The sequence below is a fragment of the Heterodontus francisci genome, chromosome 1 (assembly GCF_036365525.1).
Source record: "Heterodontus francisci isolate sHetFra1 chromosome 1, sHetFra1.hap1, whole genome shotgun sequence".
Classification (NCBI taxonomy): Eukaryota; Metazoa; Chordata; class Chondrichthyes; order Heterodontiformes; family Heterodontidae; genus Heterodontus; species Heterodontus francisci.
The window spans coordinates 175,531,219-175,551,467 of record NC_090371.1 but is presented as its reverse complement, the minus strand read 5'-3'; the positions used below and the strand labels follow the sequence as shown (position 1 = coordinate 175,551,467).

Here is a 20,249-nt window from a genome sequence, read left to right as displayed (position 1 = left end):
GACCTGACCCGAACCCGACACATGTCGCTGGGTCCCGTCGAGTTCGGGTCGGGTAGCAGGCCTTTACACTTCCGGTACCAGCTTGTATGCGCTCAGGATAGCATTTCTGATCATCTCATAGTTTGATGAACTCTCATCGGACAATAGAGAATAATTTCCTTGCGGGACGTTTTGCTAGTGCTGTTGGGGAGTGTTTAAACTAGTTTGGCAGGAGATGGGGACTTGAGGGTAGATTCAGTTGGAACAAAGTCAAAAAATGAAAATGGAAGGCAAAACATTAGTGGATGAGTCTGGAAGGAAGCGGAAACAAAGGTTAGAAAGTAAAGAATTTGGCAGTGCTCAAGGGTATCTATTTCAATGCAAGGAGTAAAGCAAAGCAGATGAGCTGAGGGCACAGATAGACACGTGGCAGTATGATATGCTAAGCCAATGTGTTTTGTATGATTTTCTTTAATCCACTGACTGGAGATCTGAATTTATATTTTTAAAAGACAAGCTGTCAGCAAAGTCATCCTTTCAGCTTAAGGTGATCACCTAATTTGCAGTGCTTGTGAGGAGAGAGATGAAACATGTGCTAATATCCCAGCAAGAACCACGACCCAGGAAGTTTAAAGGAACAACCTGTTCTCTCAGGAAGCAGGGAAATACTGCCAACTGCTATGTTTGTATGACTGAGTGACTGTCATGTGACAAGCCCCTCCCCATGTGGTTTTTAAGCTGGTGTTTTCTCTGTTCTTGTTCTGATCATTAGCAAGTAAGTAATCAAGCACCTACTGAATTGGCCAGGGCATTCACTTTAAGAAAGAATTAAACTTGTTATGGTCAAACAAGGAGAGGGAAAAGAGAGAAGCCCTTCGACCCCTCCTCAAGTGAGGAGGGGTTCTCTTAATGGAAAGTCAGCTTGGTAGGTGTTGGAATCAAGTTGCTTCAAAGCAATACAGGAATTTGTCAATTCATGTTGTTTTTTCAAAGCTGCAATTACATCCTTCAGTGAGTCTCCCATTAGCAAGGCACTTTAATGAAACCGTAGCGATGGACATGAAGGTATGGGATAAAGACAAAAACATTTTTCTTCTACATTTTATAGAGGTAGCGACTAGATCCAGTCTGTCGATGGTAATTTATAGTAAAGACAAAAAGATAATAGGGGACAAGATAATGGAAAGGTGGACAGGAACGGGACTGGGAGCACCGGCTAGGTTTCTATCTGACAATGGAGGAAAATTTGCGAAAGATGAGTTCAGGAGTATGTGTGAAGATATGAATATTGTAGCAATGCACACGGCAGCAGAAAGTCCTTTTAGAAATGGGATTTGTGAGAGAAATCATGTCACTATTGACAAAATGCTTCGAAAAATTTTAGCTGACCAGCCAAATTGTAAATTGACTACTGCTCTGGCGTGGGCAGTACAAGCGAAAAACACACTTCAAATGGTTGGGGGCGACAGCCCCTATCAATTAGTTTATGGCAGGAATCCGAAAATACTTTTGGTAACGTGGGATCATCCCCCGGCTTTAGAGGGGATTACAATTAGTTCAGTTTTTGCAGAAGATTTGAATGCCATGCATGTAGGGAGAAGAGCACTTATTAAGGAGGAGGTTTCTGAAAAAATCAGGAGAGCTTTGAGCTATCGGATCAGGCCATCTGAAAAGAATTTTGATACCGGGGAGATGGTGCATTACAAAAGAGAAGGGCAGAAAGAATGGAGAGGCCCAGGAAAAGTTATAGGCACTGATGGCAAAACAGTGATTTTGCAGCATGGCAACCAAACTGTTTGAGTACATTCCTCGCGGCTTATTGGCACTGATTATACATTAACAGAATCTGAACAAATGATGGACACTGATGATGCACTATGTATTTCATATGCACATATGTCGGACCTTTGCGAGCAACAGATTGTGGCAGATAATAAAAGCAAAATACTGCGGATGCTGGAAATCTGAAATAAAAACAAGAAATGCTGGAACCACTCAGCAGGTCTGGCAGCATCTGTGAAAAGAGAAGCAGAGTTAACGTTTCGGGTCAGTGACCCTTCTTCGGAACTGACAAATATTAGAAAAGTCACAGGTTATAAGTAGGTGAGGTGGGGGTGGGGCAAGAGATAACAAAGGAGGTCTAGATTGGACCAGGCCACATAGCTGACCAAAAGGTCACGGAGCAAAGGCAAACAATATGTTAATGGTGTGTTGAAAGACAAAGCATTAGTACAGATTAGCTGTTAATACACTGAATATTGAACAGCAGCAAGTGCAAACCTGAAAAAAACAGTGGGTAAGCAAACTGAACAAACTAAGATGAAATGAAATAAATACAAAAAAAAAATAGATTGTAAAAAATGTAAAAAAGAATGTAAAAAAAAAAGGAAGAAAAAATAACTAAAAATGAAAGTAAAATGGGGGGCTGTCATGCTCTGAAATTATTGAACTCAATGTTCAGTCCGGCAGGCTGTAGTGTGCCTAATCGGTAGATGAGATGCTGTTCCTCGAGCTTGCGTTGATGTTCACTGGAACACTGCAGCAATCCCAGGACAGAGATGTGAGCATGAGAGCAGGGGGGAGTGTTGAAATGGCAAGCAACCGGAAGCTCAGGGTCCTGCTTGCGGACTGAGCGGAGATGTTCCGCAAAGCGGTCACCCAGTCTGCGCTTGGTCTCCCCAATGTAGAGGAGACCACACTGTGAGCAGCGAATACAGTATACTACATTGAAAGAAGTACAAGTAAATCGCTGCTTCACCTGAAAGGAGTGTTTGGGGCCTGGGATAGTGAGGAGAGAGGAGGTAAATGGGCAGGTATTACATCTCCTGCGATTGCAGGGGAAGGTGCCATGGGACGGGGACGAGGTGGTGGGGGTAATGGAGGAGTGGACCAGGGTGTCGCGGAGGGAACGATCCCTTCGGAATGCTGACAGGGGAAGGGAGGGGAAGATGCGACTGGTAGTGGCATCACGCTGGAGGTGGCGGAGGATGATCCTTTGGATATGGAGGCTGATGGGGTGAAAAGTGAGGACAAGGGGAACCCTGTCACGGTTCTGGGAGGGAGGGGAAGGGGTGAGGGTAGAGGTGCGGGGAATGGGTCGGATACGGTTGAGGGCTCTCTCAACCACAGTGGGGGGGAAATCCTCGGTTGAGGAAAAAGGAGGTCATATCAGAAGCACCGTCATGGAAGGTAGCATCATCAGAGCAGATGCGTCGGAGACGGAGAAACTGGGAGAATGGAATGGAGTCCTTGCAGGAGGTGGCAGATAATGGGCTGACTGAGAGTGGACCAAGTGATAGTGAAGATCCAGATAAGGCTATTTATCCCAAAGGTCAATTACCAAAAGTTGGGACGAGAGTGACATATATGTCAGAAGGAACTAGTGAATGGAGGGAAGCCACCATTATAGGAAGGGCAGAAAGGCCACAGGGAAATACAAACGTTGGCTGAATGTGCAAGGCAAGGGACAGGATATCAGACCTATAGATTGGCAAAAGGAAGTGAAAATGTGGAAGGCCAGAAAATGTAGTGCAAGTTCAGACAGTGGGCCTGAAGATGATCATAGTCCAAGGAAAAGGTCACGAACTTGTGAAAGAAAGGAGGACAGGTCGAGTAGTAGCAGTCCAGTTAGGGATAAGAACTCTAGTAGGGGACGTGGTTTCACAAGAGCAAGGACCAGAGAGCAGATGAGGGGTGCCACAAGAAGTAGGAGGCCTTACGATAGAGAAGCTCTGGTGGCTACTCACAAGTTAGATGGTAAATTGATAAAGGATGTCAAGCAAAAAGAGCTTGACAGTTAGAGAGAGTTTGGCGTATACACGGAGGTGCCAGATAGAGGACAACCAGCATTGTCCCATAGATGGATCTCTACAGAGAAAGTACTTCCCAATGGTACGTATAAAGCGAAGGCCAGACTTGTAGCTCGGGGACTTGAGGAACGACTAAGCGACCAGGCAGTGGACTCCCCAAAAGCAGAAAAAGCAAGTTTCAGGATTTTCCTAGCCCTTTTAGCGACACATTCGTGGGAAGGTAAGTCCATTGACATCAAAGCAGCATTTTTACAAGAGGAGAAATTTAAAAGGGAAGTATTTTTAAAGCCTCCAAAAGAAACTGGAGATATAGAAGGAAAATTATGGAAGCTAAACACGTGCATTTATGGGCTAAATGATGCATCCGGGCTGTGGTATTTTTCAGTTAGGTCCGTCCTGCTAAAAGCTGGTTGTATTCAACTAAAGGTGGATCTGGCAATGTTTTATTGGTACTATGAAGAAAAACTTGCAGACATTTTCTTGATGCTCGTGGACGATTTTCTGTAGGGAGGATCTGAGGCATTTGAGAAATTTGTGGTAGATAAAGTTCTGCAGGAATTTAAAATTGGAAGTCAGGTGTCCGGAGCTTTTAAATATATAGGGTTGAATATTAGGCAGACTAAGTTGGGAGCAACACTAAATCAACAGTCTTACTGAGAGAAAGTTAATAGGATCCCAATAAATCGGGCCAGATCCTCACAAAAGGAAGACTCTGCAACCAAAGAAGAAGTAGTCCAGTTAAGGAGCTTAATTGGGCAGTTGAACTGGTTGTGCACACAAACTAGGCCAAATTCTTGCTGTGATGTGTTAGAGTTGAGCACCATTCTGAAACATGCTACTGTTGGGGAAGTGCTGAAAGCAAATAAGACATTGAAGAGTTTGAGTTTTGACAAATGTACAGTCATGTTTCCAGCATTGGGTGACCCAGAAGAAATGAAATTAGTCATTTTTAGTGACACCTCACACACTAATCTTCCCAATGGTTATTCAAGCGTTGCAGGGTTCATTATATTTTTGGTGGGAAGAAATGATAAATGTTGTCCATTAGCCTGGGAGTTGAAGAAAATAAAGAGGATAGTTAAAAGCACCTTGGCTGCTGAGACACTTGCATTGATAGAAGCGATAGATATGGGTATGTATTTATTGAGTATTTTAAAGGAATTCTTATTTAAGGGGCAATCGGAGAAAGGTTTTCCTATAGAATGCTGCTTAGATAACCATTCTCTCTGGGACAATGTCCATTCGACAAAAAGTGTCACGGAAAAGAGGTTGAGGATTAATGTTGGAAAGAAAAGAAATTTCCAAAATAAAATGGGTTGACGCAAGTCATCAGTTTAAAAAGAGAGGTGCTTGTTCGAAAAAATTGTTAGATGTCCTTGAAGAGGGCTGTCTTGTGTTATAAGTTAGGAAAACTTGGAACATTTTTTATAAGGTAGCTTTTTCTTTAAAGAATATTTTTTAAAGGGGGGAATATACAGCATGTTAATGGCTGGTGCTGAAAAATGAATCATTATGTTGTTTTTTATTTATTTTGTGTATGCGTATATATATATATATGTATTTAATTTAAAGAAAAAAGAGGAATCTGTTAGGGTCTGAAGTTCTGTTAATGGATGATAGCTGATAGTTCAAGATTATAGGGTGAACAGGTGTTGGGCGTCAATTAGTTAATTGTATTCAAGTGTGTATATATAAAGAAGAGCCAGCCAGCACAGACTGTGGGGGTGTTTGGAGAGCAGAAGTGTGGCAAGCAATAAACAATCTCCACCAGAGCATCCTAGACTCAGTGTCTTCTTCACAAACAGGCTTGGAGGTTTCTCTAACACATTGTACCTTTGTTTAAAAAGGGAGCGAGGGATAGACTGAATAATTACAGGCCAGTCAGTCTAACCTCAGTAGTGGGCAAATTAATGGAATCAATTCTGAAAGACATGCTAAACTGGCATTTAGAAGGGCACGAATTAATCAAGGATAGTAAGCATGTATTTGTTTAAAGGAAGATCTTGTCTGACCAATTTGATTGAATATTTTGAAGAAGTAACAAGGAGGATTGATGAGGGTAGTACAGTTGATGTGGTCTGCATGGGTTTTAGCAAAGCTTTAGACAAGGTCCCATATGGCAAACATTTTTTTTAAAGCCCATGGGATCCAGGGAAATGTAGCAAGCTAGGTACAAAATTGGCTCAGTGGCAGGAAACAAACGATAGTTATTGACGGGGTTTTTGCGATTGGTAGGCTGTTTCCGGTGGTGTTCTGCAGGGCTCAGTACTGGGTCCCCTGATTTTTGTGGTCTATATTAATGTTTTGGACATAAAAGTAGGGGGCATGATTAAGAAGCTTACAGAGACACAAAAATTGACTGGTTGATAGTGTGGAGGATAGCTGTAGACTAGATAGCTGTAGCCCTGACGACCACGTGTGCAGGAAGTGTATCCATCTGCAGCTACTGGCTACCCGCATTACGGAGATGGAGCCGCGGGTGGATTCACAGTGGAGCATCCACGATGCTGAGATCGTCATGGATAGCACGTTTAGCAAGGTGGTCACACCACAGGCAAATGCTGCAAAGGCAGAAAGGGAATGGGTGACCGCCAGGCAGAGTAGAGGAAGGCAGGTAGTGCAGGAGTCCCCTGTGGCCATCCCCCTCTCTAACAGATATACCGCTTTGGATACTGTTGGGGGAGATGGCTCAGGGAAAAGCAGCAAGAGCCCAGTTCATGGCAACATGGGTGGCTCTGCTACACAGAAGGGGATGAAGAAGAGTTGCAGGGCTATAGTGATAAGGGATTCAATCGTAAGGGGAACAGACAGGCGTTTCTGCGGCCTCAAAAGAGACTCCTGGATGGTATGTTGCCTCACTGGTGCTAGGGTCAAGGATGTCTCTGAGCGGCTGCAGGGCACTCTGAGGGGGGAGGGTGAGCAGCCAGTTGTCATGGGGTACATATCGGTACCAATGACATTGGTAAAAAAAGGGATGAGGTCCTACAAGGGAGTTAGGATGTAAATTATAAAGTAGGACCTCAAAGATAGTAATCTCAGGATTACTACCAGTGCCACGTACTAATGAAGGCAGAAATAGCAAGATATATCAGATGAATATGTGGCTGGAGAAATGGTGTAGGGGGAGGGATTCAGATTCCTGGGACATTGGGACTAGTTCTGGGGAAGGTGGGACCAGTACAAGCTGGACGGGTTGCATCTGGGCAGGACCGGGACCAATTTCCTCGGGGGGCTGTTTGCCAGTGCTGTCGGGAGGGGTTTAAAATAGAATGACAGGGGGATGGGAGTCTGAGCAGGGAGACAGAGGAGGGGGAAACAAGGCTAGAAATGAAAGATAGAAAGGTAAAAAGCAAAAGTGGAAAGCAGAGAAAACAAGGGTGAGAAACAAATGGGGCCATTGTGCAAAATAAAGCTAAGATGACGAACAATGTTAAAAAGACAAGTCTAAAGGCATTGTATCTTAATGCACAGAGCATTCGCAATAAGGTAGATGAATTAACAGCACAGCACGATGGGCCAAAGGGCCTGTTTCTGTACTGTATGACTTTATGACAGCGCAAATAGATATAAACGGTTATGATATAGTTGCAATTACGGAGACATGGCTGCAAGGTGGCCAAGGATGGGAACTGAACAGGAGTATTCAACATTTAGGAAGGACAGGCAAAAAGGGAAAAGAGGTTGGTAGCGTTGTTAGTAAAAGAGGAAATCAATGCAATAGTGAGGAAGGATATTGGCTCAGAAAATCATGATGTGGAATCTGTATGGGTGGAGCTAAGAAACACCATGGGGCAGAAAACATTGGTGGGGGTTGTCTAAGGGATGGCAGTAAACAGGAAATTAGAGATGCATGCAATAAGGGTACAACTGGAATCATGGGTAACTTAAATTTACATATAGATTGGTCAAACCAAATTAGCAATAATACTGTGGAGGAGGATTTCCTGGAGTGTGTACGTGACAGTTTTATAGACCAATACGTTGAGGAACCAACTAGAGAACAGGCTATCCTAGACTGGGTATTGTGCAATGAGAAAGGATTAATTAACAATCTTGTGCGAGGTCCCTTGGAGAGGAGCGACAATAACATGATAGAATTCTTCATTAAGGTGGAAAGTGAAGTAGTTGAATCTGAAACTAGGGTCCTGAATCTAAATAAAGGAAACTACAAAGGTATGAAATGCGAGTTGGTGATGGTAGATTGGGGAACTTTACTAAAAGGGTTGACGGTGGATAGGCAATGAATAATATTTGAAGAACATGTGCATGAATTACAACAATTGGTCTGGCACAAAAATAAAACCGGAAAGATGGCTCAACTGTGGCTTACAAAAGAAATTAGGGATAGTATTAGATCCAAAGAGGAGGCATATAAAATTGCCAGAAAAAGCAGCAAGTATGAGGATAGGGAGCAGTTTAGAATTCAGCAAAGGAGGACAAAGAGGTTGATTAAGCGGGGGAAAATACAGTATGAGAGTAAACTTAAGGGGAACATAAAAACTGACTGTAAAAGCTTCTATAAATATGTGAAGAGAAAAAGATTAGTGAAGAAAAATGTAGGTCCCTTACAGTCAGAAACAGGGCAAATTATAATGGGGAACAAAGAAATGGCAGAAAAATTAAACACATACTTTAGTTCTGTCTTCACAAAGGAGGACACAAATAACCTCCCAGAAATGTTAGGGAACAAAGGGTCTAATGAGAGGGAGGAAATCAGTATTAGTAAAAATTAGTGCTAGGGAAATTAATGGGGTTAAAGGCTGACAAATCCCCAGGGCCTGATAATCGACATCCCAGAGTATTAAAGGAAGTGGCCCTGGAAATAGTGGATGCATTGGTGGTTGTCTTCCAAAATTCTATAGACACTGGAGCAGCTCCTACGGATTGGAGGGTGGCAAATGTAACCCCACTATTTAAAAAAGGAGGGAGAGTAAAAACAGGGAATTACATACCAGTTAGCCTTACATCAGTAGTGGGGAAAATGCTAGAGTCTATTATAAAGGAGGTGATAGCAGAACGCCTGGAAAACATAAACGGGATTGGACAAAGTCAGCATGGCTTTATGAAAGGGAAATCATGCTTAATAAATCTACTGGAATTTTTTAAGGATATAACTTGTAGAATAGATCAGGGAAACCAGTGGATGTGGTGTTTTTGGATTTTCAGAAGGCTTTTGATAGGGTCCCACATAAGACGTTAGTGTGCAAAATTAAAGCACATGGGATTGGGGGTAATATACTGGCATGGTTTGAGAATTGGTTGACAGACAGGAAACAGGAGAGTAGGAATAAACGACTCTTTTTCCGGGTGGCAGGCAGTGACCAGTGGGATACCGCAGGGATCAGTGCTTGTGCCCCAGCTATTCACAATATATATTAATGACTTGGATGAGGGAACTAAATGTAACATTTCCAAGTTTGAGGACAACACAAAGCTGGGGGGGAATGTGAGCTGTGAGGAGGATGCAAAGAGGCTCCAGTGTGATTTGGACAAGTTGGGTGAGTGGGCAAATGCATAGCAGATGCAGTGTAATGTGGATAAATGTGAGATTATCCACTTTGGTTGTAAAAACAGAAAGGCAGATCATCAACGCAAGCTCGAGGAACAGCATCTCATTTACCGATTAGGCACACTACAGCCTGCCGGACTGAACATTGAGTTCAATAATTTCATAGCATGATAGGCCCCCCATTTTACTTTCATTTTTATTTTTATTTTTTTACATTTTTTTTTGTATGTTTATTTTATTTCATCTTAGTTTGTTCAGTTTGCTTATCCACTGTTTTTTTTTCATGTCTGTATTTGCTGCTGTTCAATTTTCAGTCCATTAACACCCTATCTGTACTAATGCTTTGTCTTTCAACACACTATTAACATATTGTTTGCCTTTGCTCTGTGACCTTCTGGTCAGCTATTCTGTGGCCTTGTCCAATCTACACCTTCTCCTTTGTTATCTCTTGCCCCACCCCCGCTTTACTTGCTTATAACCTTTGACATTTCTAATATTTGCCAGTTCCGAAGAAGGGTCACTGACCCAAAACGTTAACTCTGCTTCTCTGTCCACAGATGCTGCCAGACCTGCTGAGTATTTCCAGCATTTCTTGTATTTATTTAAGGCAGATTATTATCTGAATGGTGATAGATTGGGAAAGGGGGAGGTGCAATGAGACCTGGGTGTCCTTGTACGCCAGTCGCTGAAAGCAAGCATTCAGGTGCAGCAAGCAGTTAGGAAGGCAAACGGTATGTTGGCCTTCATTGCAAGAGGATTTGAGTACAGGAGCAAGGATGTCTTACTGCAGTTATACAGGGCCTTGGTGAGACCACATCTGGAATATTGTGTGCAGCTTTGGTCTCCTTATCTTGCCATGGAGGGAGTGCAAAGAAGATTTACGAGGCTGATTCCTGGGATGGCAATATTGACGTATGAGGAGAGATTGGGTTGACTAGGCCTATATTCACTAGAGTTTAGAAGAATGAGAGGGGATCTCACAGAAACCTGTAAAAGTCTAACAGGACTAGATAGGCTAGATGCAGGGAGGATGTTTCCGTTGGCTGGGGAGTCCAGAACCGGGGATCACAGTCTCAGGATACGGGGTATGCCATTGAGAACCAAGATGAGGAGATATTTCTTCTCTCAGACGGTGGTGAACCTGTGGAATTCTCTACTGCAGAAGGCATTGGAGGCCAAGTCATTAAATACATTCAAGAAGGAGATAGATATATTTCTCAATGCCAAAGAGATCAAGTGATATGGGGAGAAAGCAGGAACAAGGTACTGAATTAGACGATCAGCCATGATCTTTTTTGAATGGTGGAGCAGGGCTGAAGGGCCGAATGGCCGCCTCCTATTTTCTATGTTTCTATGATTACAGGAAGATATCAATGGACTGGTCAGGTGGACAGAAAAGTGGCAAATGGAATTCAACTCGGAGAAGTGTGAGGTAATGCATTTGAGGAGGTCAGACAAGGCAAAGGAATACAAAATTAATGGGAGAATACTGAAAGGTATAGCGGAAGTGAGGGACCTTGGAGCAAATGTCCATAGATCTCTGAAGGTAGCAGAACAGGTCAATAAGGTGTTTAAGAAGGCATATGGAATCTTTTCCTTTACTAGCTGAGGTATAGAATATAAGAACAGGAAGGTTATGCTGGAACTGTATAAATCATTGGTTAGGCCACAACTTGAGTACTGTGTGCAGTTCTGGTCATCTCATTACAGAAAGGATATAATTGCACTAGAGAGGGTACAGAGAAGATTTATGAGGATGTTGCCAGGACTGGAAAAATGCAACGATGAGGAAAGATTGGATAGGCTGGGGTTGTTCCCCTTGGAACAGAGGAGGCTGGGGGGAGATTTGATTGAGATGGACAAAATTGTGAGGGGCCTGAATAGAGTGGAGGTGAAGGGCCTATTTACATAGCAGAGAGGCCAGTGACTAGGGGGCATAGATTTAAAGTGATTGGTAGAAAGATTAGAGGGGAGATGAGGACAGGTTTTTTCACCCAGATGGTGGTGGGGGTCTGGAACACTCTGCCTGTAAGGATAGTAGAGGCAGAAACCCTCAACTCATTTAAAAGATGTCTGGATATGCACCTCAAGTGCTGTAACTTGCAGGGCTATGGACCAAATGCTGAAAGTGGCATTAGGCTCGGTAGCTCATTTTTCGGCCGCGCAGACACAATGGCTAAGTGGCCTCTTTCTGTGCCACAAAATTTATATGATTCTACGATAAAGGCATTCAAAAGGCATTTGATACAGTGCCACACAACAGACTTGTGAACAAATGTGTAGCTCATGGCATAAAAGGGACGGTAGCAACATGGATACGAAATTAGCGGAGTGACAGGAAGCAAAGAGCAGTGGTTATTGGATGTTTTTGAGGCTGGAGCAAGGTTTGTAGTGGAGTTCCCCAGCGATCAGTGTTGGGATCCTTGTTTTTCCTGATATATGTTAATGACCTAGACCTTGGTGTACAAGGCACAATTTCAAAGTTTGCAGATGATATGAAACTTGGAAGCATTGTGAACTGTGAGGAGGATAGTGGCTTGGGCAGCACAGTGGCGCAGTGGTTAGCACCGCAGCCTCACAGCTCCAGCGACCCGGGTTCAATTCTGGGTACTGCCTGTGCGGAGTTTGCAAGTTCTCCCTGTGACTGTGTGGATTTTCGCCGGGTGCTCCGGTTTCCTCCCACAGCCAAAGACTTGCAGGTTGATAGGTACATTGGCCATTATAAATTGCCCCTTGTATAGGTAGGTGGTAGGGGAATTGAGGGAAGGTGGGGATGTGGTAGGAATATGGGATTAATGTAGGATTAGTATAAATGGGTGGTTGATGGTCGGCACAGACTCTGGGTCGAAGGACCTATTTCAGTGCTGTATCTCTAAATAAATAAATAGATAGTGTAGAACTTCAAAAGGACATGGACAAGTTGGTGAAATGGGCAGACAGGTGGCAGATGAAGTTCAATGCAGAGTCATGTGAAATGATTCATTTTGGTAGGAAGAACATGGAGAGACAATATAGAATAAAGGGTACAATTCTAAAGGGGGTGCAGGAACAGAGGGACCTCGGTGTAGATGTGCATAAGTCATTGAAGGTGGCAGGACAAGTTGAGAGCGCAAGGTGTGGAACTAATTTGGATAGCTCTTTCAAGAATCCAGCACTGGCACAATGTGCTAAATGGCCTCCTTCAGTTCTGTAAGATTCTATGATTCTCCATGGAATATAATGGCTACTCATTTACAGTTTTCATAGAATAATGGACAGAGTTGTGAAACTGAATCCCAAAGTATCAGAATATAGCTGAATAAACATGGTATTTGATGCTTAATCAGTGGCCCAGATGTTATCTTTACATGACATAAACACTCCTGTTATAAAACAGGAAATCCTTGACTCACCAAGTACAGTGCCACGGGAGATCTACATATATGTGTGTATTCACTTCTAAGTCCTCCCAGCTACTGTTCTTCACAGCTGCACCCATTACAAGGCCTCTAAAACATGGACCTGTCATCTGACCATAACCCTTAACCTAAACACTCTTCTCACTCCCTTCTACTACATAGGGCTACCTGCCAGCTACATGCCAAACAAAATAGGCTATGGACAGAGCTAAGCAGTTCCACAATAAATGAATCGGAGAAAAGCTCTATACCCTTGCCACAGTTGAGAATGGTGATGGACAACCAAGCAACTAACAGAAGGAGGTGGCTTCATGAACATTCCCAGCAGCAACTATGCTGGAGCTCAGCATGTGAGTGCAAGAGGCCAGGCTGAAGTGTTTGCCAGTACTATTAGCTGAAAGAGCTGAGTGTATGATCTTGGTGTTCTCTGGAGGTTCCCACTGTTTTCGATACCAGTGTCAAGCTTTGGTTCACTCCATGTTACATTAAGAAGTAGCAGAGTGCCGTGGACACTTTCCAGTTGTAGTGCTGAAGACCTGTGCACCAGAGGTAAACGCATTTCTCACCAAGTACAGCTATGACTGTGGCATCTATTCGACAGTGTGGAAGGTCTCTCGGGTATATCATGACAGAATAAACTAATCCAGCCAATTACTATTTGGTTAGCTTCCTTTCAATTATCAGTAAATGATGGAAGGAGTCATCAATAGTGCTTTCCAAGCAACACTTATCAATAATCTGCTTACTCACGCGTCGTTTGTGTTACACTAGAACCACTCGGCTCCACACATGAATGGAAGTGCTAAATGTTAGAACAGGTGAGATTAGTTGCCCCTTGATATCAAGGCTGCATTTCACCAGTATGGCGCCAAAAAACCCCAGCAAAACTGGTCAGTGGAAAAACCCTTTACTGTCTGGGGTCATACCGAAGAAATGGACAATGGTCATAGTTGTTGGAGGCAGTCATTGCAGGATATCACTCCCGCAATTTCTCAGGGAAGATTCCTCAGCCCAACCATCTTCATCTGCTTCATCAATGATACTCCATCCTCCATAATGTCACAATCGGGATGCTTTCTGATGATTCCACTGTTTTCAGCTCCTCTTATAATGAAGCAGCCCCCAAAAACGGGCAGGTTTGGGTCAAGTGGGATTTTGAATGTTAAAGATCTGACTCTGACCCCAACACCCATTTCCAGTTTAACAGAGAGCAGAATGAGGGGGTTGGGGGCAACCAATTTGCTTGCAGTCGACGGGTTGATAATTTAAATATTATAATGAGACTACGTTTAACCACTATTTTAAGTTGAACTCTGGCCGGCCACTTTTCCAGTGGCTAAAGGGAGATGTGGACTTCTGAATCCAGGAGCTAACTGCCTTTCCACTTAACAGCTGGAATCAGTATACCTGCTTCGCCAACCCACCATGATTGGACCCCCTGAACATTCAGACCTCCCCCCCCCCCCCCCCACCTTTGCTTTAGCCTCCATGAGGCCTCAAATCTCACCCCCACAACCTTTCTGATCTCCCCTCTACATTGGCTTTTGATCTTCCTTGCGGCCTCTAATCTCCCCCAGCCCAGGCCTCCAATCTGCCTGTGATCTCTGATCACCTCCTGCTCTGGCCTCCAATCTGCCTCTGGCTTCTGATCACTGCTTGCTCCAGCCTCACATTTGCTCTGGATTCCAATCAACCCCTGCCTCAGCCTCTGATGTTGCCTGGTTCTGGACTCTGATCACCCCATTTTCCAGCCTCCGACATTGTCTGGCTCCGGGCTCTGTGCTTCCTCCCGCTGCTCCCGCCAAAAGTGCCATTAACACTAATGTTGCAAAGGCTATCTGTGTTGGAAGATAAGTGACTAGTAGAACCAGCAAGAAGAGAAAATGGGGGAAACGAAGAAAGGTTAATCCAATGGTATATTGTTAGATATCCCCACTAGCAACATAGTTAAGTACTGAAGTTAATATCACGTGTCCACTTGGAGTATTGGTCTCTGGTAGGGCTCTAATCACCAAAGATTTTAGTAAACATCTTAACATAGTGCTGTTAGTTTAATCAAAAAATAAAAATTATATCCTATCAAAGTTATATATTGAGTTATTGAGTAGTTTAGGTACTTTGCACATCATGTTATCTATTATGTTGAAAATATTTAAAATGGAGCTAGAAATTAATTCCTCAGTTGAAGAGGTGTCTTGCACAATTCTAAGAACTGTTTTAGTGTGTTTCATTGTTGTCTTGAGCATGCAGATACAGATTGTGTTGACCTCTAACAAAATTTCATAATTGATTTGTTGATTGTTTGATTGCTCTTTTGAGCAGGCAGGTGCGCAGGCAGCAGGTCGGGTGGGGTGAGGGGAGGGTGTCTTCCTTTAAATATGAAGATGATGTTTTGATGTTATCGGGTTCAAGTGCCATTTTAACCCAAGACCTACAAGGGGAAGCTGTTGTGGATATCCTAATGGCAAGTAAGAACTGGGTTCAGAAAAGGCTCAGAAAGGGTGGTTAATTTGATTTTCTTGTGGTTTTTATGTGGTTCAGAAAGAACAGGAGTACTCGTCCTGACCCCACAAAGAAACATTGGGCCTTCCTTGTCCTGGGATTCCCTCTGGATCTCACAATCATAAAGCTCTCCTCAGTAGTCCAACCTGAGAGCTGGGACATTTCTTTCATGTCCTCAGTGTTGGCCTCCTGCCACTCGAAATCTTGCTCCTGCCCACCAGCCAGTTAGTGCTTTCCACTGGGTTCGAGGAGGGATGATGCTAGGACCTATGCAGATGAGACCCAGGAGTTCAAAACTATTGGGCATCACTCTGTGGAGGGCTGGACAATTTGCCATCTGGCTTACCCCTTGGCTGCAAAGCTCCCAGCAGGGATTTAAAATTGGGGTTATAGTCTCTGATGTGTAGTTGTTTTGAATGCAGCATTTGGCAAACATAGTATAGATTTTCTGATCAATGTTATAAAGAAGGCTGATTGGAAAATCTAGGCTGTGATCTGTTTAAGGTTCTACCTTGCATTTCCAATCAGATCAATCTGGAAAGAGTTAAAATGTAGTACGACATATGTCCTTATCCTGGAATATATCGCATTTTTGAAGTATATTTACAGCATGCTGTTCACCTAACCAGCTCCAGCTAGCTCCAAGGTCTAGAGTGAGGGAGCATGGATACAAGATTAAATGTAAGAGACTTAGGATGGAGAGCAGTAGAAACCTTTTTACACAGTGTTGTGAGGCTGTGGAATGCACTACCAAAGTTAATGATTAAAGCAGAGACCTTGTCAAGCTTTAAGATTGGTTTAAATAGGTGCTTGAAGGAAAGGACAATAAAGGGATATGGGAACAGAGCAGGCAAATGGGATTAGGGTTATCGTTCATGTGCAAGATAAACACCAAAACGGACTGTTGGCTGAACGGTCTTTTTCTGTTATAATTTCTGTATAATCTTTTCTCGTGGAAAAGTAATAGACCAGAGCTTGCTGGAAAAATGATGACATGTTAATGACATCACTATTAATGAACAAACTGGCCAGCAAGTTAATGGGATTAACAGATACTCCATGAGCTGTGAATCACCAGAACTTGCTGGTCAGTTTACACCACTTTGCCATTTGCTTTGCATAAATGGTATTTCGCCCTTATTTTTAGGAACTCACTAGATTTTCACATTAATTGCTCATTAAACTCACCACAGAAAGTTTAGTCTTGTAATTAAGATCGTAAATACCTTTTTAATGGTGCGATAATGATGCAATCAACCTCTCCAGACTAGAAAGGAACAATTTAAATGGTTCATTCCCATTCCTGCATGTTGTCATTTATTCTTACAGATTTTAAAACTGTCAAATTAGAAATGTTTACTTTTTACTTACTGTTTTGACCCTTTGTGCTCTCTCTCTCTCTATCCAATCTTTCTTTCCCTTTTTATTTCTCTTTCTGTAGATGATTTGGCTAATTCTCCCTACTTCTCCATGATTTTTTTTATTATTCGTTCATGGAATGTGGGTGTTGCTGGCTATGCCAGCATTTCTTGCCTATCCCTAATTGCCCTTGAGAAGATGGTGGTGAGCTGCCTCCTTGAACCGCTGCAGTCCTGCGGTATAAGTACACTAACAGTGCTGTTAGGGAGTTCCAGGTTTTTGACCCAGCAACGGTGAAGAAATGGCAATATAATTCCAAGCCAGGATGGTGTGTGGCTTGGAGGGGAGCTTGCAGGTGGTGGTGTTCCCATGCATCTGCTGCCCTTGTCCTTCTAGGTGGTAGAGGTCGTGGGTTTGGAAGGTGCTGTCGAAGGAGCCTTGGTGATTTTCCGCAGTGCATCTTTTAGATGGTACACACTGCGGCCACTGCACGTGGGTGGTGAAGGGAGTGAATGTTGAAAGTGGTGGATGGGGTGCCACTCAAGCGGGCTGCTTTGTCCTGAATGGTGTCGAGCTTCTTGATTGTTGTTGAAGCTGCACCCATCCAGGCAAGTGGAGAGTATTCCATCACATTCGTGACTTGTGCTTTGTAGCTGGTGAACAGGCATTGGGGAGACAGGAGGTGAGTTACTCACTGCAGAATTCCCAGCCTCTGACCTGCTCTTGTAGCCACAGTATTAATGTGACTGGTCCAGTTCAGTTTCTGGACAATGGTAAAACCCCCCCCCCACCCCCCGCCCCCAGGATGTTAATAGTGGAGGATTGATTGATGGTAATGCCATTGAACATCAAGGGGAAATGGTTAGATTCTCTCTTGTTTGAGATGGTCATTGCCTGGCACTGTGTGGCGCAAATGTTACTAGCCACTTATCAGCCCAAGGCTGGACATTGTCCAGGTCTTGCTACATCTGGACACGGGTTACATCAGTATCTGAGGAGTCCCGAATGGTTTTGAACATTGTGCAATTATCAACGAACGGCCCCACTTCTGACCTTATGATGGAGGGACGGTCATTGATGAAGCAGCTGAAAACGGTTGGGCCTTGGACACTACCCTGAGGAACACCTGCAGTGATGTCCTGGGACTGAGATGATTGACCTCCAACAACCACAACCATCTTCCTTTGTGCTAGGTATGACTCCAACCAGCAGAGAGTATTCCCCACTTCCCATTGACTCCACTTTTGCTAGGCTCCTTGATGCCATACTGGGTCAAAATCCTGGAACTCCCTTCCTAACAGCACTGTAGGTGTACCTACCCCACATGGACTGCAGCGGTTCAAGAAGACTGCTCACCACCACCTTCTCAAGGGCAATTAGGGATGGGCAATAAATACTGGCCTGGCCAGAGATGCCCACATCCCAGGAACAAATTTTAAAAAAACTCAGTCAAATGTAGCATTGATGTCAAGGGCAGTCACTCTCACCTCATATCTGTTTCTTTCTCAGTCCTTAAATTTCATTGGCTAAGAAGAATACACAGTTAGTTCTGCCGTTCACTGAGGTTCCAGGTGCCCCATTGCTCTTGCTATGCCATCAGTCTAACATCAGTGGTAGGGAAATTATTGGAAAAAATTGTGAGGGACAGGATTAATCTCCACTTGGAGAGGCAGGGATTAATCAGGGATACTCAGCATGGCTTTGTCAGGGGGAGATTATGTCTAACAAACTTGATTGAATTTTTCGAGGAGGTGACTAGATGTGCAGATGAGGGTAAAGCAGTTGATGTAGTCTACATGGACTTCAGTAAAGCTTTTGATAAGGTCCCGCATGGGAGATTGGCTAAGAAAGTAAGAGCCCGTGGGATCCAGGGCAATTTGGCAGATTGGATCTAAAATTGGCGTCGTGGCAGGAGGCAGAGAGTGATAGTCGAGGGTTGTTTTTGCGATTGGAAGCCTGTGACCAGTGGTGTACCGTAGGGATCGGTGCTGGGACCCTTGCTGTTTGTAGTGTACATTAATGTTTAGACGTGAATATCGGAGGTATGATCAGGAAGTTCGCAGATGACATGAAAATTGGTGGTGTCGTAAAAAGTGAGGAAAGCCTTAGATTACAGGACTATATAGATGGGTTGGTAAGATGGGCAGAGCAGTGGCAAACGGAATTTCATCCTGAGAAGTGTGAAGTGATGCATTTTGGGAGGACTAGCATGGCAAGGGATTATACAATGGATGGTAGGACCCTAGGAAGTACAGAGGGACCTTGGTGTACCTGTCCATAGATCACTGAAGGGAGCAGCACGTACAGATAAGGTGGTTAGGAAGGCATATGGGATACTTGCCTTTATTAGCCGAGGCATAGAATATAAGAGCAGGGAGGTTATGATGGAGCTGTATAAAACACTAGTTAGGCCACAGCTGGAATACTGTGTACAGTTTTGGTCACCACACTATAGGAACGATGTGATTGCACTGGAGAGAGGAGATTAACCAGGATATTGCCTAGGCTGGACCATTTCAGCTATGAAGAGAGACTGGATAGGCTAGGGTAGAGCAGAGAAGGCTAAGGGGGGGACCTGAGTGAGGTATACAAAATTATGAGGGGCATAGATAGGGTAGATAGGAAGAAACGTTTTCCCTTAGCGGAGGTGTCAATAAACAGTGGGCATAGATTTAAGGTAAGGGACTGGAGGCTTAGAGGGGATTTAAGGAAAAGAATTTTCACCCAGAGGGTGGTTGGAATCTGGAAAGCACTGCTTGAAGGGGTGGCAGAGGCAGGAACCCTCACAACCATTAAGAAGTATCTAGATGAGCACTTGAAACGCCATAGCATACAAGGTTACGGGCCAAGTACGGGAAAATGGGATTAGAATAGATAGGTGCTTGATGGCCGGCACGGACACGGTGGGCGGAAGGGCCTGTTTCTGTGCTGTATAACTCTATGACTCTGATTATCCACTCGCATTTCCAGAAAGTTACGGCACAAAAGGCTTTTGAGCTGGAGGATGAGGAAAAAAATGGCATACTCTACAAAATGCTTCGCTCCAGCAAGATCTAACTCAATAATTTGTGAGCATGCTGCACCTGTTTTTTCACTATGACATGAATATGAAATAGAATCAGGCTGCAGTTTAAGAGAATGCTCTGTAGTTTGTCCACATATTAACTAATGGTACTGGTAGAGTACCAGGAAAGCTACTCCATTTGCAGTGAATTAAACTTTTTGGTTGGTGGTAATTGTAGTAATTTTGCTGCCCTGAAGTTTTTAATACAAGATTTTAAAATGTTGGACCAAAGCAATAATATACTTTTAAATTTGCTGTGTTGTGTTTGTTTCCAGATTTTGCCTGTGTGTCATACAAAAATTAGAGCTGATCAGGTAATATACCTCTTAAAACTTAAATATAATTGTTTCAAAATAAGTCATCATGTTTATTTATGTGATATTATGTAAGTGTGCATGAATAGAATGAATTTCTATTTTTCTCATGTAAGAATTTGTATTTCTGTTGGTATAATAATCAAATCTATGCAACAGAATGCCAGTAACAGGATACTGCAGTTTTTCCCCCTTTTTCTGATAAAGCAGGGCAGGGAGAAAGAAAACCATAACATGCAATATGCAATAGCCTTGTGCTGAACTTTACCACCCCCGCCACAACCCCCCCCCCGCGTCCTGCCAATGTCGGGGGTC

The 20,249-nt window shown here is 43.6% G+C and overlaps 1 protein-coding gene across 2 annotated transcripts in view; it reads left to right on the top strand.

The window, feature by feature from the left end:
* The window catches only part of tmem175 (transmembrane protein 175), a 55,638-nt gene that overhangs the window by 12,852 nt on the left and 22,537 nt on the right, over nt 1-20,249 (top strand). For both annotated transcript variants that reach the window (XM_068038929.1, XM_068038919.1), the window contains exon 2: nt 19,896-19,934. In XM_068038929.1, the coding sequence (XP_067895030.1) occupies nt 19,896-19,934 (39 nt within the window). The remainder of the gene's footprint in view (nt 1-19,895; nt 19,935-20,249) is intronic.